Source organism: Chrysemys picta, chromosome 3 (genome assembly GCF_011386835.1).
Source record: "Chrysemys picta bellii isolate R12L10 chromosome 3, ASM1138683v2, whole genome shotgun sequence".
Lineage (NCBI taxonomy): Eukaryota > Metazoa > Chordata > Testudines > Emydidae > Chrysemys > Chrysemys picta.
The window spans coordinates 170,465,195-170,487,919 of record NC_088793.1 but is presented as its reverse complement, the minus strand read 5'-3'; the positions used below and the strand labels follow the sequence as shown (position 1 = coordinate 170,487,919).

The window sequence follows — 22,725 nt, the reverse complement described above, 5'->3', positions numbered from 1 at the left end:
TGTAATAAAAGACCCAAGTGAGCTGACTTGGGCTGTCAGGGCTTGGAGTGTGAGGCTAAAAATTGCAGTGTAGATGTCTGGGCTTAGGAAACCCGGGGGTGAATCTCAGGCTATGTCTACACTACCATGGTAGGTCTACCTATGCTACGCAACTTCAGCTACATGAATAACGTAGCTGGAGTCGACGTACCATAGGTTGAGTTACCGTGGGGTCTACACCATGGGGGGGTCGACGGCAGAAACTCTCCCGTCAACTTATCTTACCTTCTCGTCGGGGGTAGAGTACAGGGGTCGACTGGAGAGCGATCTGTTGTCAATTTGGCGGGTCTTCACTAGACCTGCTAAATCGACCGCCGGTGGATCGATCTCAGAGTGTCGATCCCAGCTGTAGTGTAGATGTAGCCTTAGAGACTGGGCTCCAGTTCGAGCCTGTATATCTACACTGAAATTTTTAGCCCCACAGCCAAAGCCACATGCGCCTGAGTGAACTGACTTGGTCTCTGAAACTTGGTACTGCTATTTTTTTCTTGCAGTGTAGATGTACCTTAAGAGACTCTTGCAGTGTTGCCCTGAAAGCCTCCAAAAATGGGCTCTGGTCAACTAGGCAGGCAGGAAGTGAAATTCAGAGTCAAAGATCCTGCTCAGAGAATGCTCTACCACCAGCCCCTCCTTAAAAATAAAACCAGAGGGCTGCTAGGTTGGATAATAACTGTGGCTGGAGAGAGGCGATGTCTTCAACTGGCAGCCTGAGCTCTCTTCCTAGTGGACAGGCATACCATTTAGATACCATTTAGATGAGGTTGTTAAATTATGAAAACTAAAGACAAATGTCCTTACTCATTAAATTTACTTTGCCACAGTATATCAAACATTCCTAGCAACATTATTTTTTCCCACGAGACAGCTAGAGATGGGGAAAGGAAATTAACAGATAAGGGAAATTTTGTCTGTTGATGGCATTAATGAAAATCCTAATAGGGAAGTGACTAGCAGCGAACTTCCAGAATTGATGCTGACAGACCAATCATAACATTAACTCTTTACCATAGTATGAAGAGTTCTGTTTTAAATGCAGTTTCTGTGGGGAAGAGTAGATCTTTGTTGCCATGTGCAGTAAAGAAACATAATGATAAAGGTTAATTTGGATTGACACCTTTGAATGTTCAACCTAGAACAACATTAGGGATGTAGCAGATTGAGCTTCGAACCCTGATGGTGTAAACAGGCATTTCACAGCAGCAGCTATCAGTGGAAAGCTAGAAATTTTGGCAGATGAAACAGTGGAGGGAAAGGGGAGTGGTGTGTTAAAGAGACATTTGTCTATTGGACTTTTTCTCAGCAAGGTGGGAAACTGATTCAAAGAACACTGCTCCCAAATACTCGGTGTGTGTGTCTCTGTGTGCGTCTGAATGTGTGTGTGTTTACTTATTGTTTGCATACTTCTGAGTCATTGTTTCTGTGTTTTCCCAACATTCATGCTGTTCCCTCTCCCCTTGCTAATGGTTTTTTTTTTTTGTTATACCCAGAATTGGTGCCTGTAAGTGGGGAATCTTTGCCTCTTAGAGGCTCTGGTACAAGTTTCTCTACTCGCCCGCTGGGGCGCCTCTTTGTGGTTCATCTGGGGATTAGCTCTCAACCAGTCTGGTGCCCCTTTCTTTGGTTGCCTGCCCTATGGTTTCTTTCTCTCTCTCTAGACTTGACTGTTCCCTCTCCATAACCTCAGGGCTACAGTGGATGTAGGTTCCACAGCTTCTCCTTTCCAAAGCACTGATATTCTCAGCCTTTAAGCTATCTATTGCTCAGCAGGGCAAAAGGAAAGAATGAGTAGTTTTAATTTACTTTGCTAAGATGACACATCTAATGACAGAATGTCTATAGGGAGTAGTACTAGGACACAGGGTCCTTTCATCTTGATCCCTGGCAGACAACCTGACAGATGTGAACGACTGTTCACATCATCAATGCCACTAGTACGATTGGTAGTTTGGACAGTGTCAGCAGAGCAACCAATTATTGGACTGAAGTATGCCCTAGGAGTTTGTCTGCCCAATGTGAATACAATGGAGAAGAATCAAATTAGCTGACACAATTCTGACCACAACTTTTACGGGTGAGTCAGTGCACATCAGGACAAATCACGTTCAGCATCATTTCCCACAACAGACTAACCCCATGATGCTGCATATAAACTGTCCTAGTCTACACTGATGTAAAATTGTGATCAGAATCATGTCATCTAACTTCATTCTTCACAATCAAATACAAACACAATACCATTTCATAATGCAGACCAACCCCTAGAAGCGAGTCCCTTCATTTGAGGGTTCAAGAGCATTGGTGGTGCAAATGTGGGAAAATTTGCACTCTGTGGCTCATTCTCTACCTGCTTTGTGGATTAACATAGCAGAAGATTTTGGAGTTTTATTCAGCACCTTTCACTGCATCAAAACCTCCTAAAAATCAAGAGAAAATAGAGTCTCACAATGTTCCATTACACAGAGTGTACATGAATGTGTCTGAAACCAAAATCTTGCTGTTTGGAAATCATTTTCTAATGCAACAATTTGAAGAAGATTTTCTTTTTTTCCCTAGTTAAAATAATTAGTTCCAATAGAAAAATAAATACAGCAGTATATGATATGACTGCTCAGTGCATGGAAATTTAGGAAGTCTATCTTTATGACTCTGTAGTGCGAGTCAACTTAAAAAACTGTTTTGCAAGGAAAACTAATTTTTCTGATTTAAACCAATTCCATAATTATAAGAAAAAACATGAGATTAGATTTTTAAAGAAAAATAAATCACAAAAGAGGAACAGCAAATATTTAGTGGTGCTCAAGATAAGGATACACCCACTCTAGTTTTAACTTCTCAGGAGGCAGTTCTGTCCTAATGTCATCATAGTTTTCTACATCAGAAGGAATGAACATTGTGATTGGTCGACCCCGCATGAACATCTTAATATACTCTCCCTCTGTTGAAACAAAAAAATATTAATTGCAATGATTTTACTTTCTGTGTTCAATTCTAATGAATACCTCAATATTAAGCTAAGAGATGCAAAGAATATATTTACAGTGTTATGATTATTATCTTACAAAATGAGAGTTTGATAAAGGACAAGTAAAATTTGTGTATTCAAAAATTATACTTACACAATTATACATGCACAGTTACTGCTACCATAAATGTATTTGTGGAAACTCTTTGGATAACTGTGCATGTAACATTTTATACAAATACCTGATGATACCTAAATTTCAAAGTTATCTCAAAATCTGAAGTTGGAATTATCACAAATAATATTTACCAAACATCAGCATCTTAAAATAGATAACAACAACAAAAAAGATGTGTTAGGTGGATATCATTAAAATCACTCAAGTACTCTGGTAATCTGAACATTCAGTAGAAAGGAACAGATCACTGTTCCTAACAGTACTATCACTTCTACTGAAAATATCTCAGCAACAAATAATGTGCACTTCCATAGCACGTATTCATGAACGGATCTCAGAATGCTTTACCAGACAATGAATTAAGCCTCAGAGCTCCTCTTTGAGGATCATTTTTCATATGGGGGAACAGAGAAGCTAAATGTACAGAGAAGCTAAATGGTTTGCCCAAAATGGCACAGCGAGTCAGTAACAGTCAGTAATCCTGCTTAAAGGTTCCCTTGCTATGACCACTAGATAAAACCATGGTCCCAGTGGAGTCCTTTCCACACAAGTGCCAATTACAATTTCTGATGAAGTTTAAAATATATCAAGGACCTGATTCTGAGTTAAACTATGAGCACTCTGGCACTGTTAAGAGCAGTGTCAGGGGCCCTAGTGTAATTGAGAAACAGGCCCTAACCTAAATGATTTACTTATTATGGTTTAATTTATGGCCTATTTTCAGTATCTTTCCCCTTTAACAGTAATTAATGTCAAAGGTGAATATCACGAACATCATAAACTAAAAAATGTAATATTTCAGTCTTAAATATACAAATTTGATTAGATATAAACCAACCGCCCCCACCCCCACACAGAGTTCATCTTCCACCAACAGCAGAACTCCCAGATGTTCCTGAGTATGATATCTGAAAATCCTAATAGTTAATACAATCATTCAGAGATCGCAGCCGTCAGTTGAACCAGTGAATAGGATCCTACAGCTTGTTGACAAATAGGGGAAGAGTGGAAGCATAACTATTCAGTGTTGATGGATTAGCACTGAGTGGATATGGCACTGAGAAGTGGCATAATGACACCTGAAGTGATTAATATTGCCAATTCCAAACTAATATATTTGATTAATTTTTAAAAATCTCTTGTAAAAAAGAAACTCAAGACAAGCCTTTTAGAAGTGACTGAGCAATGTTTTAAAATCATTCTTGAACATGAGAGGCAAGGTCACTGCCTCTCAGATTGCAATGTAGAATATTCTTGTAGAGATGTTTGTAGAAGATTATAATTTAGAGATGCTCCCTCCTAAGGGACAGTATTATGAACAGAGGAATTTGGAGATGTGCCGTGAAGGTGGGGGTTGGGAACACCACATGGCTGTGTGTAGCAGCTCACTACAGAAGCTCTCCATTTCCTTTTATTAAAGTTTTATTTCTCTCTCATTCACTGGTTTGCTATTTAATGAATCCCAGGATCATTACAAGGTGTCAGAAGTACTGAATGAGAAGGAAACTGCAGTGATGGTGAAGTTAACTCCTGTGTTTGTAACTGAAAGCAGAGACAAAGGGAGGCACCAGAGAAACAGGGGAGCATCAGGCACAGAGGCGTTGGCATGTATTTGGTGAGCACAATAGTAGCTTGACTAGTTTGAAAAGGGAGGGGAAAAGCCAAAAAATGGATGTGTTGCAACCTTCTTCCAGTCTGCAATTGTCAGGCAATGTTGTAGAGAACTGGAAAATAATTCAGACAGGGATTTCAATTGTATTTAGCAGCAGGGAAGGAAGCACTGGATATTTATAACAACTTTAAGTTTGAAGAAGGTGAAAGCATGAAGTTAATTTTTTACTATATTTATAGTATTTTACTGACTAAATTTGAGAAGCAGTGCATGCCAAAAAAGAATGAAACATTTGAGAGAGACAATTTTTTTACATGCATGCAAAAAACTGATGACACCATAGAGCAATATGTCACAGAATTATGGAAATTCAGTAAAATCTGTAAAAACAACAAGGAGTCTGATGGCACCTTAAAGACTAACAGATTTATTTGGGCATAAGCTTTCGTGAGTAAAAACCTCACTTCTTCGGATGCATAGAGTGAAAGTTACAGATGCAGGCATTATATACTGACATATGGAGAGCAGGGAGTTACTTCGCAAGTGGAGAACCAGTGTTGACAGGGCCAATACAATCAGGGTGGATGTAGTCCACTCCCAATAATAGATGAGGTGGTGTCAATTCCAGGAGAGGAAAAGCTGCTTCTGTAATGAGCCAGCCACTCCCAGTCCCTATTCAAACCCAGATTAATGGTGTTGAATTTGCAAATGAATTTTAGTTTTGCTGTTTCTCTTTGAAGTCTGTTTCTGAAGTTTTTTTGTTCAATGATAGTGACTTTTAAATCTGTAATAGAATGACCAGGGAGATTGAAGTGTTCACTTACTGGCTTATGTATGTTACCATTCCTGATGTCCGATTTGTGTCCATTTATTCTTTTGCGGAGGGACTGTCCAGTTTGGCCAATGTACATGGCAGAGGGACATTGCTGGCACATGATGGCATATATAACATTAGTGGATGTGCAGGTGAATGAGCCCTTAATGGTGTGGCTGATGTGGTTGGGTCCTCTGATGCTGTTGCCAGAGTAGATATGGGGACAGAGTAGGCAATGAGGTTTGCTACAGGGATAGGTTCCTGGGTTGGTGTTTCTGTGGTGTGGTGTGTAGTTGCTGGTGAGTATTTGCTTCAGGTTGGGGATTGTCTGTAAGCGAGGACTGGCCTGCCTCCCAAGGTCTGTGAGAGTGAGGGATCATTTTCCAGGATAGGTTGTAGATCGTGGATAATGCGCTGGAGAGGTTTTAGCTGGGGGCTGTATGTGATGGCCAGTGACTATGGGCAGCGGGTGAACCACTGGTTGGGGGAGGCTAGCCCCCGGCCATCCCCGCCCCCCCATAGCCCAAGCACATGCTTCCCTTGCTGGAGCTCCTCCCTTCCACATGGCCACCAGCCCCCGTCCCCCGGCCTCAGTCCCTGAGCGCAGGGTGGGCAATATGCAGCCCCCCAGGTCCCTGCGCGCAGGCCAGGGGTGGCCCCCCCCAGCCTCAGTGACCCCAGCGCCCTCCCCCCGCCCAAGCACAGGATGGGCAACCCAAGCGCCTCCAGCCTCCCTCCCCTGCATTGGGTGGCCCCAGCCGCCCCAAGTCCCGGCCGCCCCAGCCCCAGCACGCTTCCCTGACGAGGAACAGCCTGCCTGGGCTGGGGCCAAGGGAGAAGGGCAAGCAGGAGGGGGCTCCGAGGAGGAGCAACGGCAGGGCCATGCTGGCTGTTTGGGGAGGCACAGCCTTCCCCTGCCTATACGACGCCCATGCCTGTGACTTTACTGAGTTGCCAAAGTCTCTGGTCAGAGACAGAATCATTTGTGGCATTAAAGACAATGTGTTAAGGGAGAGACTGCTCCTTGAAGGAGATTTAACTTTAGAAAAGGTTCTTCAAATATGCAGGGTAGCAGAAGCACAAGCCAAAGAGCTGAATTCAAGCCAAAGGGGTTATCCACGTACTAAGTACTAAAGAATATAGCCAGAATAGGTCAAATCAAAGAGTGGAACCAATCGCTATGAAAACAACTGCTAGGGAGAAGACTGGATATAGATGGTTATGTGGACGGTGTGGATCACAACATGGTCCCAGATAATGTGTCGCCTTTGGGAAACTGTCATAAATGTGGGAAGAATAATCATTTTGCAAAATGCTGCAAAAAATGCAAAAAAGTCAAGTGTATTTAGCTAAAGACAATCTTGAGGAGTTTAATAAACTCCTCAATACTCCTGTAATAAACTCAAGGCTTAGCTTGCAAGGATTGAAGCAATGTACGTAATACAAAAAATTGAGGCGCCAACAGAATGGGTGAGCTCCCTTGTCATCATAGAGAAAAGTAACGGTCAGCTACACATATGCTTAGATCCCAGAGACCTCAACAAGGCTATAAAAAGAGAACATTTCAAACTACCAAGCAGAAAAGAGATTATGGTTCAATTCGCAAATGCTCGATATTTCAGTAAATCAAATGCATCCTCAGGATTGGTGACAGTTAAAATGAACCGAAGAAAGTTCAAAACTATGCACATTTATTATCCCATTTGGAAGCTATAGATTCTTATGGTTACCCTTCGGCATAGCTTCAGCACCAGAAATGTATCACAAAAGCATACATATGATCTAAAAACATAGTAATGATGTTGACACCTCAATGGATAACATCATCATCATCTGAGGCTCAACAAAAGAGGAAAATGATCATAGACTTTGGGAAGTCCTGGATGCAACTAGAGCTGCGAACCTCAAACTAAATAGAGAGAAATGTGCTTTAGGGGTTACAGAACTGACTTTTGTTGGGGACATTATTTCCAACCAAGGTGTAAAACCTGATAAAAGAAAGATTTCAGCCATTGAAATGATGCCATGCCCCCAGTCAAAGAAAGATGTCCAACGGTTAGTAAACTCTGAGGACAGTGTCCCCCCCCCACACACACACTAATAAAACTATGTCAGAGAACAAAGATTGGAAACAAGATAACAAAAAAATCTATTTCCAGTTATGAACGAGACAGAATGAGTGTGGATAATGTTAGAAATAAAGTGTAGTTAGTCAATGTTTCCTCTTAGAACCAAACAACTAAGTCTGAGAACTGGCAATTCACCAATCTAGTGAATACCCTAGAGTACCTGAGGAAGCTCCTACTGAATTCAAAGGATTATTAGGATTGATTGAAATTCTGTGGAATAAAACTGGGGCCCTGAAAACACTAGTAATTACTAGATCTGGACATATTGTGACAAGCCTAACTAGACTTGAAGGAAGACCAACTCAGTCACTGAGACAAAAGAAAAATTATGAGCTTAACAACCAAGCTGAACCACTATGCCAGCTTCTATGGCATCATGACCTCTAACAAATCACAGAGCAATCAAATCTTAAAACATACTAAATAACTGCATTAATTTAGATTGCAAGCTCACTACGGAAAGGTCTTCTCATTGTATTTGTCTGTAAAGCACCATGCATACTTATGATACTATATAAATAATACCATAGTACTGTAACAGAAATAACAACACATCCAGGTTGACAAAATTTACATTTACCATAATTTAATACAGTAAAAGCTTTGTTATCCAACACGTTGCTGATAAGTAAAACATTCCAGTTAACTAAGAGGGAGAGCGTTTAGGTGTGGGAGGGGGTGCAAGGCTGGGGGGTTGGGGCACAGGCTCTGGGAGGGAGTTTGGATGTGGGAGGGGGCTCAGGGCAGGGGTACAGGAGGGGGTGCAGGGTGCTGGATCCGGGCGGCGCTCACCTCAGGCAGTTCCCTGCAAGCGGCGACATGTTCCTGCTGTTCCTAGGCGGAGGCACAGCTAGGTAGCTCTGCGCGCTGCCCCTGCCCCGCCCCGCCCCACCCCGAGCCCTGGCTCCGCAGTTCCCATTGGCCAGGGGCAGCACCTGCAGGGACATATCACCGCTTGCAGGGAGCAGCCTATTGTGAGCGCCACCCAGATCCGGCACCCCGCACCTCCCTGCCCCAAGCCCCCTTCCACACCCAAACTCCCTCCCAGAGCCCATGCCCCGCACCTCCTCCCTCACTCTGAACCCCTCATGGCTATTCCTCCACATAGGAGCAGCAGGGACATGTCACTGCTTCTGGGGAGCCAAGCAGAACCAGGTAGGGAGCCTGCCAGCCCCGTGCCAATCGGACTATAAACCGGACTTTCAATGAAGATCAGAAATGGTGGTTTATAGAGCTTTCTGGCTGGTAAAGTGCCGGATAATACAGCTTTTACTGTATTTGCATTTACCAGTGCACAAAGAAATCTAATAACCAGCTAAGGAACCCAAAGAGATCATTCAAACAGAGTGACTGTACCTCAAGATCCTACTCTATGTAAATGACAAAAAGATCATAATACTAACAAATTTGACACACCTGTTTTATGAGGTGATTGTTCAGTCATTTGATGAGGTGAGTACTTGAATTTAGGTATTCTATTCATTCTAAACCCAAATCCTAATCTGACAGATGAATCAGTGTACATGAATATCTGAATCACGAGCTAGTTACACTTGAGTTGTTAAAGCTGCGGTTCTACTGCTTGTGTGACATTTAATTTAAAGCAGTTAGCTTTATTATTTGGCAACAACTTTTATTGTTGATTTATAGTACTTTGTTTTCTTGTTGTCTAACTGGCAGTCAAAGTAGATTCCAATAAACCAAATTTATTAAGTCCTCTGACTTCAAAGAACGTGACTTCATGATGCATTTGCCACTTTTAATGTACTCAAGTCAGCCATCTGAAATGTCAAGAATTCATTTAACTTGAATTTCAAGCAGCCTTTAGTCCCAAAAGTAGAACTTCCCAGCATTGGAATCAAGTGAAGCAAGATTTTCATAATATTCTGAACACAACTGAAAGATAGCATAAAAGTGGCCAAAGGGCACAAGTCACTGAAAATTATAATTTTGCAGTATTGCACCAATTATTCCTATAAGTAATGAATAGTAGTTACTGGGTCCAAATGAAATTAACCCATGCATACAAGTTTTGCCTTCTCAAGAATACAAAGTGGCTCAACTTAGTTTCACTGTAATAAAGCAAGTATCAAAACAATGCCAAAATGAACATAAAAATAGTGGTCCAAATTCTCTGCATGTGTAAATGGTTGCAGCTCCACTTACCTCACTGGAATTTTGCCCATTTGCAGCAGTAGAGAATGTGGCTTAAAGTTGTCAATAGCATGGACCATCAATGAGAATTATTTCCATGTAGCCAGACTAGAACTGCACTTATTTTACCAGAGATATGTATTATTTAGTTATATTTTTGTGTTGACACAGGCTACAACTGGTCTGAAACAGTTTAGATAATTATCCCAAACAAGTCATATGTTTAATTGATTTTTTTCAATATACTTGTTATCATATACACTTTACAAAGACAAAACCATACTGGCTATCCACATATGTTAAGGTAATAAAAACGAACCTTTTATGAAAATCTTGTCTTCATGCTTCCATAAATTAACATACAAATACAGTATTGTCTCCAGGCATTTACAAACAAGCACTCACAGTGAGAGCTTAAATTCCTGTTTAAAGACTGAATTTTCTTGGTGCTTATGGGTTAGCTGGCTAGTCCTGAAAGTACAAAATGACTCCAAGCATTTCTCACTCCCCGATTGCAAAGCAGGGACTAGCAGCATGTTCAATCCCTGGGGAACAGAGTACCTTGCATTGTTTGCTACTGAAGCAAGAAAGGAGGAGTGCAATAATGTGAGGCTTTGGGGAAGGGAGGTTATCTACACTACAGCATCCTCAGATACAGAGTAGATCTCTTCATTTCCCATCTGAAAGACACTGCATTTTTGGCCTTTGCTGGTATTTTGTGCATATTCCAGATTATTCTAAGGATACTCTTTTTAATGTATTTAATCAAGATGTATGAATCAAATATTACTTGACCAAGCCTCTCCTTGAAAAAAAAAAGATACCACAGTGTTTTCTTTGCTTCCCCCCTTCTGTCTGAGACCATAAAATTTCATTAGGTATAACCCTGAGGGCAATGACAGTATTAATGCAAAATCTTTTGAAACAGTACAGATGATGGCAGAATATCAACAAAAACATTTTCAAACAGAATGTATTTGCCCAGGGCCAAATTCCTGTAAATACAAGCTATGAAAACCAGAAGTTTAACTCCCTTTTAATTTATATGGCTTAATTGGCATGTTGAAGAACAAACTGAAATTTATTGGTTTACTCCCAAAGTTTTAACAATTTTCTGGGTACAAAGAGATATTTCAGATTTATCTCAAAATTTCTTCTCTTTCCATACCACCTCTTTCAGTAGTCTCTAGGAAGAGCTAGCTATTTCCTAGGGTAGTGCAAAGCAGAAAAGTAGGTGATCCGGAAGAGACAAGAGGAGAAACTTTAAAGAACTTTGAATAGAAAAACAATTTCCCTATCACCCAGAAAGGCAGTAGATACAGAACTGACAATTCTGTATTACAACCTAGTTGAGGGAGGTTCTGACTCACCGTTCTATGCAGAAACACACTTTTTAAAGTGGCAGAGACTTATCTTGACAACTACTAAATCCTTGTGCAGCACTTTGAAAATGTCCCCCCGAATATAGGAAAAAAAAGGTAAAGAAAAACAACGAGCTAGAATTGGTATGATCAGGGACCAGAGAAGTCAAAAAGAAAAAAAAAATACACTGGAATCAAGGCAAACATTTTCAGCTGTACACACAATAATTCAGTTGCAGATGCAGTTCCTACATTGTATGGATTATTATGCTATTATTTGCATCATTGTTATTATTGCTAAAAGGAGTTGAGAATGCTGGAAATGAGCTAGAGTAAAGTAGGAAAGACAAGCTGCTCCACAAGCATCAGTACTTTACACCGTAATACAACACTCTGATGAGAAGGATTAATTATAATAGGTGTGACAAAATGGCCAATGTTGGTATGGTGGGTATCATGCTTTTCTTGGCGGGGAGGTGAGGGGGGGCTAGGACGCCACCCCTTGCCTCTGCTCTTGGGGTGCCAAGGGCCCCGCTAGTGGCTCGGGAAGGTGGTAGAGAAGGGAAATGGGGAAGGGGTCTGGGTTTGCTCCTCACTCTGAGCTCCAGCCCCTCTCAACCCCTGTGGGTTTCTTACCCTCTTCCCCCTTGGGTAGGGTTACCTTCGGTCCTTGATGCTGTGAGAGGGAGTCTCCCTTCCTCCGGTTCACTGGTCTTTCAATTCTCAGTGATACATCTCCAAACTCCAATCCTTGCTCCACACTGTCCGCCTGAAGCAGGTTTTTTTTTTTTTAATTAGATGCCTGACAGGACCTTAATTGGCTACAGGTGGTACAATTAACCTGTAATAACCTTCCCTAGTCTACAGCAAACCATGCCTGCCTTAGCCTACGGCTTATATATCTCCCCTCGACCACTCTCTCACTGCTCCCTGACCCTGCTGTATCACACAGGATAAAAAAAAAAGGTATCCCACTGAAGACTAAAGTATAAGGTAAAAGGTAGGTCTTAAAAAAATGGAATTGGTATCTTTGATTTCAGCTTCTACATGACAGAAAAGTTAAAGATGCCAAGTTGCAAAAGATACCTTCAGCATAGATGCCTTCAGCAAAGAGACCAATGTCACAGTATGTTCCAAATACTGAGCAATATCATCAGGAATTTCATGTCATTTCATCAACCAACATACTGGACAATATATTTTCAACTAAAGCTCAAGTTTACAGAATGCAAATTTAGGGGTGAAGGGAGAGAATGCCTTCGAAGATAACACTGTGTTAGATTAGTTCCTCTAATGTATGGAAAAGCAGCTCTGGAGTGCTAGGGCATGCTGGCCATACGCCTTTCCCCTTACTACACCAGCATCAGGAGATGGAATAGCAGGAACCCGAGCCTTGGAACTCTGCGAGGAGGGATGGTCCCAGAGCCCAGACTCAAGCCCAAATATCTACACAGCAATTTTTAGCCCCGCAGCCTAACCCCCGTGAGCCCGAGTCAGCTGAGCTGTGCCAAAAGTCTTTTATTCCAGTGTACACATACCCAGAGAGGTATAGGAAGATTGGATGAAAGCTAGAGAAGCAAACAGAATGAGGGATAATTCTTTCCTCTAGATATGAGATAGGAAAAACTCTGTAATTATCTGGAAGAGGGAGCATGAATACGTTAATGAAATGTGCTGACCCTACAGCCATGGAGTCTTAGACTCCCATCTGACTGCAAGGAGGCGATGTGTGCCTCTTTTATAGGAACTCAAAGTTAAACAAGGGAATTCACCCTGTAGGGCAAGAAATCGCCTGCAAGACATGTGGAATTTTAAGGGTCCAGGACAGAGAATTGGGAGGGAACTGAAGATAGTAGCAAAGTAAAATATAGGGACCTAGGGCCTGGTGCAAGGGAGTTTTTTTCCATTCACTGCAGTGGGCTTTTGATTAGGCTCTATAAAGGAGCGATATATACAGAAAGTAAGAAAATGAGATTGATCTGGGAAAAATGCCAACTAATTAATCTGGGAGAAAATAGTCCAAATGCAGGTATTCAACGGGAAGACGAAATCTGGGATGCGACAATGGTGAAAGAGCCCTATGGGTGATACTGGACAGCAAGCTAGACATGAATTTTCAAAGTGATAAGGCAGCCAAAAAAGAAATGCTGAATTCAGTTTGGGGCTGCACACGCAAGGTCAGCATGTCGTGGGCAAGGGGTAATAGCCCAGCTGCAAAAGCAACCTGAAACACTGCATTCATTTCTGAGAATCACAGTCCCAGACTACTGACAAACAGGAAAGATTTCAGAGGAGACTAACAAAAATGATCAGGGACTCAAAGGAGTAACACAGGAGGAAAAGATTAAAGAAATTTATATTTATAGATGAGCTAACAGAAGACTAATGGGTAGGGGTCTCAAGAGAAGATGAAAGCTGTCTACAAATATTTGAATGATATAAACTGCAGAGGGATGGAAACAAGAAAGGGAAATCCCACCACCACCACCAGGCAAACCTGCCTGATAGTGAGATATCTCAGTATGTACAATAGCTTCCCAAGGGCAAGGGGGAAACCCACATCACTTTGTACTTTTAAAACAAGACTGGCAAAATATTTGAAAATGTACTGTAGAGAACAATCGTTCATTGCTAAGGAGAGAGACTGGAAGGCCTCACTAGTCTTTGTCATCACTAACTGCTACAATTCTAGGAGGGGGAGAATCTGCTCGATGTATTGAGAAAGCATCAAAATTATCCAACTCTGTAATATCGTTGCAGTAGATAAGCATAATCACTACCAAGCAGGTGCTCAGATACCATGGTGATGAACACCATATAGACAGAATCATTAAAATCCCCTTCCCTTACAAATTAATCCTTCCCATCTGTCATCTGAACTGCTGTATACTGTCTACTCAGTGAACTCTAAAATGTTAAGACAGAAAAAGACATAGGGCACATGGCTAAACCCCACTTGTTTACATCATATATACTGTGCTTTGGCTTGTTTTTAAGCTAATCCTGACATTTGCAAACTAAAAGAACAATTGTAAAATTAAAAACAGCTCAGCTATGCACTACAGAAATCTATAGTTAATTTGATTCAGCAACCTATTACTTTGTCCTCATATACAGTTGTCTTCGACAACCTCCAGGCAGGGGTTTTGGCCAGGGGGAAGAGAGAAGATTCCAGCATTTTCATTCCGTGAAATGATTCTTTCCTTAATGCTAGCCTCTTTCCCAACAGCTTTCCCTCCCTTCAGCTCTACATCCAAGAATGGAATACATACACTATCCTGGGGAGCAAAAATCTTGAAGCTAGTTTCCAGTTAGATATGCTTCCTGCATCACAGCACAACCTGCCATCAGCCAAACCACTACGGTCATTAGACCATAACGTTTTTATATTACAAAAAAAAAAGCTAACATGTGGCTGCAGTTTTTCCACTGTGGAAGAATTTGACAGTAAAAGTATAGATTTATTATTTTAAAATGTTGTCAAAGTGCCACCCAGGCAGTCCAAATCTATCTTAAAACAAATAAATTGATGTGTAATGACTTCACTCTATAAAAAGCACTTAAAGGATATTTAAGGGTTAATAGTTTTACTGTAATGTAAACGTAATAATGTTAAATGTAAGTATAAAACTTTGTTTCTTCACACATGAATCAGCTGGCAGAGGGAGCTACTGATAGACAAGTAACAATTCCATTACATACTGCTGTGAAATAGCAGAAAGCAATCAGCAATTGCTCTAGAATAAATTCTATTGTTGTATAGCTAAAATCAAGGGCCAGAGGAATGAATGTTGAATGTATATATTTCATAAGCTCAGTACATCTAGTGTTATCTACCTGCTTAACAGATGAAATTCTGGCTCCACTGGAGCCAATGGCAAAACTTATTGATTCCCTCAGTATGTGTGTGTGGGGGTGACATTTAAGAGAACAGAAAGTTAGCAAAAAATAAAACATACAAAGACAAACAGAAAGGGTCCAACTGCATCCTCAGATACACAAGTGACTTCAACATTGGATCTACCTGATGAAGAAGGACCTAGTGAGGGCTTTAAACTCACCAACCTAGTGAGGTGGGCTTTAAACTAGACTTTATAGATATGTCTACACTGCAATTAGACAACCGTTGCTGGCCTATGCTAGCTGACTCGGGCTCAAAGGACTCGGCTTATGGATTGCTTAATTGCAGTGTGGACATTTGGGCTCAGGCTGCAGCCGGAGCTCTGGAACCCTCCCACCTTATGGGTCATAGAACCAGGGCTCCAGTCCCAGCCCAAATGTCTACATCGCAATTAAACAGCACCTTAGCCCGAGCCTGCTGGCACAGGCCAACTATGGATTTTTAATTTAAGTGTAGACATAACCTAAGGGGGCAGGTGACAAAATCCCACAAGCAAGTATAAAAAAAGATGATGTTGACAAAGGGCTGGAAGTTGGAAGGGGGGTCAGGATGGAAAATTATAATAGGGTATAGAACCAACAAGAGGGAATACAATCTGTTCAGCATTTTAGATGTCTATATACAAATGCAAGGCGATTCGGGAATGAACAGAAGAAGCTTGAAAGCTTAGTACACAAGCAAATTATGACTTAACTGGCACCGCAAAGACTTGGTGAGATTAATCTCATGAATGGAATATCTGTATAGAGAGGGATAACCTGTTCAGGAAGAACAGGCAGGGAGGAGATGTTGCATTATACGTTAAGAATGTATATACTTGTTCTGAGGTCCAGAAGGAGGTGAAAGCAGACCTGTTGAAAGGCTCTGGCTGAAGATAAAAGGAGGAAAACTGGAGCAACATTATTGTAGGTGTCCACCATCTACAGACCACCAAACCAGAGGGAGGAGGTGAACAAAGCATTTCTAAAACAAATAATTGTAATACTCAAAACACAAGAACTGGTAGTAATGGGGGGACTAACTACCCAGATATCTGTTGGAAAAGTAAAATGGAAAAACACAAAATGTCCAGTATGTTCTTGGAATGTGTTGGGGACACCCTCTTATTTCAGAAGATGGAGGAAAAACCAGGGCAGCAGTTATTTTAGACTTGATTCTGACTAACAGAGAGAAATTAGTTGCAAATCTGAAGATGGAAGGCAACATAGGTAAAAGTGATAATGAAATAATAGACTTCATGTTTCTATGGAAAAGGAGAGAAAGAGCAGCAAAATAAGGACAATGGACTTCAAAAAAGCACAAAGCAAACTTCAAGAAAATAAGAGAACTGGCAGTTAAGGTCCCATGAGAAAAAATTTCAGGAGAGGTGGCAGTTTCTCAAAGAGACAATATTTAAGGGTACAACAGCAAATTATCCCAAGGAAAGATAAGAAGAATAGTAAGTGGCCAATACGACTGCAACAACAGCGCTTTAATGACCTGAAAATCAAAAAGAAATCCTACAAAAAATAAAGTGGAAACAAGACAAATTGTTAAGGATGAGTACAGAAGAATAGCACAAAAATGAGCAGGGACAAAATCAGTCCTACATTTCTATGATTCTATGTATCTGATGGTGAAATGGTGAATTGGGCCTGGAGAGGCCAATTCTGTAGTCCTCCATTAGGCATGAGTCACGCTAACATTGAGTTTTGCCTGTATGAGCTCCAAGACTGAGCCCACAGTCTGCATGACAGTAAAACGATGGTAAAGACAAAGATGAAAGAAAAGTATTAGGAATTAATGAAGCACTGAAGATTACTAAAAATAACAAAATTAGGAATGTACTGTGTGTTTTTCATTAATTCTTTCACATATGGTATTTAATTTATTGCTATCCAAAAATGTCTTTAGGGATTGTACTTTTTATAAAGTGAATAAGTGAGTCATGCACAGAGCTGCTATCACTTTAGACTTTATAGTCATAAAAAATAACCCTGGCATCCCAAAGAAAAAAGTTTATTTTTATCTTCTTTAAGATACATAGAGTTTTTGGCACCATGCTCCATCCTTCTGGGTGTATAAATATGAATACTTTATGGTTAGTACTTGAAATCACGTCTCTGCTGAAATAAGAAAATGCAGGTTTTTGCTAGGTGATTATAAACACCTGCTGGTAAAGAACTTAATAGAACAACTTTAGCTAAGGGCCTAATAATGCTGTGGTAAGCACCTGCATAATTCACACATGCTTTTGTTGGATTTCACGGAATAGGCCATATGCCTTCCAGCACTGGAATTTGTTCTATGAATTTGGTTTACAAGGATTAATGAAGCAAAAGGAGAAAAAAATTCCTGGAGCAGGCAAAAATAATATTTAAGGGTCTAATATTAACTAAATGCTATCATCATTGCTGAATCATCCTTGTCTTTATCATGTCTGTCCCAGCTGGAGTCTAGGAAAGCTCAGGACTTGGATGAGGGCTAACTGGCTGCAACTCAACTCAGAGAAGACAGAGGTAATGTTGGTGGGGTTAGTGATAATAGAGGGAGCATGGCCACCATCTGTAATAGGTGCACACCTTAGCTGAGATATTATACCCAGGACTACTCAACAGAATGCCCATGCCGCAGCTATGGCCAAGAGTGTTTTATTTTTCCCATCTGCTCCAGCAGGAATGCAGAACCCTGATACAATTATTTATGTCTTGCTCATGTTAAAATTAAACTGTTCTACTGTGCTCTGCATGGTGCTACACACTAAGACCATTCAGAAACTAAAGTTAGTGCAGAAAACTCTGAGACATCAGTGCAGCACAGAGGAGAGAGCAATGCAGTGAGAAAGGTAAGTTTTGTAGAGACCATGAAGATCTCTGTCCACTTGAGGGGCTCTGTTTCTGTCATTCATGGGGTGGTGAGAGGCTCTAGAAAACACCAGATTTTTTATTTATTTATTTAATTTTGATAGGGAGGGATAGCAAGATAAGCCTATGATCTGGATAGGGAAAGAGATCAGAGCGTACACTCTGGAGGGTATGGAGGTAGAAACAGAATCAGTCTCTCAGTTTAGGCCCCTCAGGACAAGTTTACTTATCCTACAGATTTGAAGAACAAAACAATTTTTCAAAATGTATATTTGCTGAGCTTTTTTTCAACATTTAACCATTTTTTAAAGGGGAAGAAACATATTTTCCATGCTAGGAATCTCATGCTGCAGTCAAATCTCATGCTGTTCCTTCAGGATTCATTTAGATTAATTCTCCTCTCTTGTAGCAGTCATTACCTCAAACCTTGCACTTTTATAATTAGGAGATAACGTCAACGGAAAAGAATGTTTTCACAAGATAATGGAACTCCAGATGTTAGACAAATGTAGTGCTAAGATGTAAAAGTGTAAGAAGTTTACCTTGTGACTTTCTACTACAATCAGGTATGGAATCCTGAACCACTAATAATTTACTTCACAATAATGGCAGGATTCAAACGGACCATCATAATGGATTGAGTAAGAAATATATACTAGAGTAATTCCAGGATGTGCAAAGCAGCACCAGGTTGTCATCTTTCATCCAGCTGTCCCATGAAAGTGTCATCAGTATCTCAGTGTGTAGCTGATTTCTTCTCTTAGGGCCTGATCCAAATCCCACTAAAGGCCAATGAAAAAACACATTGACTTTAATGGTAGGGGGATCGGGCCCTTAATTGGCACTACTGCCTCACTTTAAGGCCGCTAAGGTTTATTAATTCATCTCAGTCCAAATTACAGTTTGAGCATTCTTAAGCCTGCAAGTACTCCAAGTGAGCTAAAGCGAGACAGGTACCTATATGCTTAGCTGGACCAGGGCCAGAGTGCTCAGCACGTTGCAGGATTATTTAATGCTGACCTGTGGGATGTACGTGTGTGTGTGTGGGGGGGGGTGAGTGTGCCTGCATGTTGTTTTACTTACTTATAAGTATAAACGGACACCTGAATGACTTTTATTTATTTAGTGGGGGACTTGGTTTGATGTTTGAGGGTTTTTTCCCCACTGCTTTTTTAATATTAAAATATGGAGCCTCATCGCCCCGTTTTTTTTTTTCCTGGAGATTCTACAGATACTTAGAAAACTAGCACAAGACTTGACAAGCTTCAGGAACCTCGGTCAGTGACAGGAAAGATATTTTTACTCAGACTGTTTAAAACTCTTGGCTTAAGTTAAAAGCTATTAAGCTCAAACTCTTCACAAAATTCATGGGAGAAAAAAATGACATACCAGATTCTAATGTTTCTAAAAATCAAAGGGGGATGGGGAGAAATAAACAAAATGTAATAATGTTTTGTACTTTTGGAGGTTATCCTTAAGAGCTAGGTTCCAATATATAATAGAAAGAAACTACTTAAATCTGCACAGATTTTTACTGTTCCTAAAGGTGTTGGATTGCCAGTCATGGAGACACAACCCTGTGCTGTCTCCTTTCCACTGGGTGTAAAAGCCAGAGCGGCATAAGCTCTGAAAACCCAATAGGATTCCCTCACAAACCCTAGAAGAGAGGGCACACAGGGGGGCAGGAAGGGTGTGTTGGGGTGGGATGACAGCCTGGACTGCTGGGGACATTCCAGGGAGCACTGCAGGCCATAAGGTAGACCAAAGAGGTTGCTGTAACGTGGGCTATATTTACATTTACGGTGGCGTGTAGAATAAAGGCACAGCAAAACAATAGAATAGAGGCACAGCAAAACAAGTACAGGACAGACAGAAGCAGCATAGGCTTCCCCAACCCCATTCTGCCAAGGGTGTCTCAGTCCTGAAGTGGAGGGACTACCTCTGAAAATAACACACTGTTTGCCTGTGAAATCTTTTCTGGTCAGACAGCCACAGGAGTTGATTGTGATAGTGATACTTATGTGGGCAGTTGTCCAGACTAACGGAACTTTTAGTGCACACCAACGGAGTCCATATGTACAATTAGCGCACACAAGAATGTACATCTCTCTGTATAGACAAGCCAGCTCTGCATAGTACATTGTAACTAAGAGGTCTGGTTCACATTGGCTTTACCCCCCCTTTCCCCCCCAAAAAAAATCATAATTAGAAAATGTGTTAACTAATGTGAGGTTAAATACAACTTGGCACTTAACGTGTCTTTGACTAGGTTGTGTTTAAAAATGTGCTGGCTGGTCATGTGGGGGGTCCCCTATGGTTTACCACAACCAGATAAAACATTTAAAATTACAGCTGTCCTAGGGCACATTAAGGCAGAACTGTGTTTAACACTGCTATTTGAAAGATGTTAGTGAACACATTTTCTAATAAGATGCTTTTCTCCCCTCCACTACAGACAAGACCAATGTCAGTTGAATCATCCGTCTCTGGTATTCCTTTGATTCTGTTCCATATCAATGCAACATATTGCTCCACTCCTCAAAGTTATCTAGGTAGACTCTCATAATTTCGTGAAAGCCTAGATCACATACAGATTAATTAAACCATTTTCCATCTATCTAGGTACTTATATGGCCTCTACCAACTTGTTTCACAGAATTTAGAGCCTCTGGGATATGTCATTTGCCAGGATGAGATGGGTGAAGGTGAGTCCAGTCTCAGGTTACATGGGAGGACACCAGGAAGAAAGAAATAAAAATGTAAGGATACTTGCAGAGTGTATCATTGCACTGTAAGTTGTGTTTGCCAAAGATTTGATTCCTTTTTGGAAAGCTTTGTCACAACTGAAATTACAGACAGATTAGAACCACTTCTGTACAATAAACCCCATTAGCGAATATTTTGCCTTTAGAACCATCATCACTGTATACACAAGAGGAATTCATTCTCAATGACTGTTGAATCTGGGCTGGTGCTTCATATTGTCAGGAAGCATTTCCTGGCTGCTCTTTTATGAAGCCTTTGTATCAAGGTTGTTCATATTGTTTTAATATGAGATTTTTGGTAAGTTGGAATCAGTTAAAAAGATTTATTTAATGCATTTTTTCAGCAAATTTGAAAATTAAGAAAAGGCACTTTGATTAAAGCTTGTTTTGATCTCATAATAATGAGAAAAAGTATGAGAATTTCCAATTAATTTTGCTTTTTTCCATTTGAATGATAGAAAATCTAAGGACAGTGCAAAGGGAAACCAAAAATATCTACAATCTTACAGCACAGAATGTGTACATTGCAGATTTGTTAATACAACAGCAAAGAAGAGGGATTTAAAAGGAAAGAGAAACTCGCTACACAGCTGTGAATAGCATGCACTGAGGAAACATGCTCCAGATTTTGAGCTGCATGCTTCAGTTTCTACGTTATCAAAGCAGAGTAATGTTGAGACACAGGAATGGATTTTCTTTATTGTCAGTAGATTTCAACACATTCCATCATTTTCAGAAAGATTTTTTTTTCCATCCGAACAAGCCAGCAGCAGCAGGTAGTCACAGAATGCAAAATTTGTTGATGCAAAAGAAATATGCTTTAGAAGAGAAGATTTTTTTTTTTTTTTTGCCATAGGAGAGTATTTTAAACCTTCAGTCTCTACTCTCAACCAATCAGCATTTATCTGCTGTAATATTGGCAAGACAGAAAACTGAAGTAAACAGATCTTTTAGTTGGCACTTCTTGATATTGGGGTACATTAGGCAATAATGCAATACTTTTAGACCCCTTACCCCTCACGTGTTCATATTCCTCTCTCCGACAGAATAAAGTATATAGTAATTTACTTTTAACTCCCCAAAAAATCTCCAAGAAATAAACAGTGTGCAATTTGTTTTAAATTTAGTTCAATGGTAAAAATGAAGTATTTACTAAACTGCACAGTCCAAATTTAAAGGATCATTCATGCACTGGTGAAAGGCCAAATAAAAGATCCATGAAAAGCAGTTAAATTAGAAAGCAACCAACTGGCATAGCTTAATTCTTACCTTGGCTGTTTTTTTCACGAGTTGACATTTTTGCTGGTTATGGGACAGAAATAAAATAACTTAAAACTTTCTGGGTAGTCTGTATCCTCAAAAAGAACCTTTTAAAAACTTTCTGAAGTCCTACCTCCCTGGCGTGAAAACTTTGTTACACAAGTCCAATATTTTCTATTTTATTTTTAACAAGTAAGCATATTATAGATATTTCCTCTAGATAGACAGATAGATATAGTGTCTCTCTCTCTCTCTAGGAAATAATTAACCACTTCATATATTTCTGTGTTTTATAAAAGCAATACAAAATATTCCTCTCGCCCAGGGCCCTGAGATCACAAAAAAACTCCTACTGATTCAAAGAGTTTTGCATCGCGCTCTACATCTTTTAGCAACAATCAACTGAAATAACCCTTGGAGTAACTATTACCTTTATGTAAATTCTAAATCAGTGCTTCAGAAAGATATTTCATAATAACTTGGTTGTTTCCATTGGGATAATATTCAATCAGCAAAATTAGATCTCTCCAATTGCCTCAATATGTAAAAATAAATGTTTTCACTTACCTTGGCTGACAATGACATCTTTATGTCTGGGGAAAAACCACAAAATATATAATTAATGTGTATTAGTTATAATACTAATACTACCTAGCTTCTATAGAGTACCACATTATGTTAAGTCTTACCAGACCTTCAAAAAAAAA

At 40.3% G+C, this 22,725-nt stretch overlaps 1 protein-coding gene across 9 annotated transcripts in view; it reads right to left on the bottom strand.

Moving 5' to 3' along the window:
* EML4 (EMAP like 4) overlaps positions 1–22,725 on the bottom strand; it is a 258,663-nt gene that overhangs the window by 65,881 nt on the left and 170,057 nt on the right. For 6 of the 9 annotated variants that reach the window (XM_005301262.4, XM_065589537.1, XM_065589536.1 and 3 more), the window contains 3 exons: positions 22,586–22,611; positions 22,028–22,060; positions 2,851–2,974 (listed from right to left, as the gene is read on the bottom strand). In XM_005301262.4, the coding sequence (XP_005301319.1) occupies positions 2,851–2,974; positions 22,028–22,060; positions 22,586–22,611 (183 nt within the window). The remainder of the gene's footprint in view (positions 1–2,850; positions 2,975–22,027; positions 22,061–22,585; positions 22,612–22,725) is intronic. The other 3 variants (XM_042855139.2, XM_042855140.2, XM_065589539.1) reach the window with 1 other exon arrangement.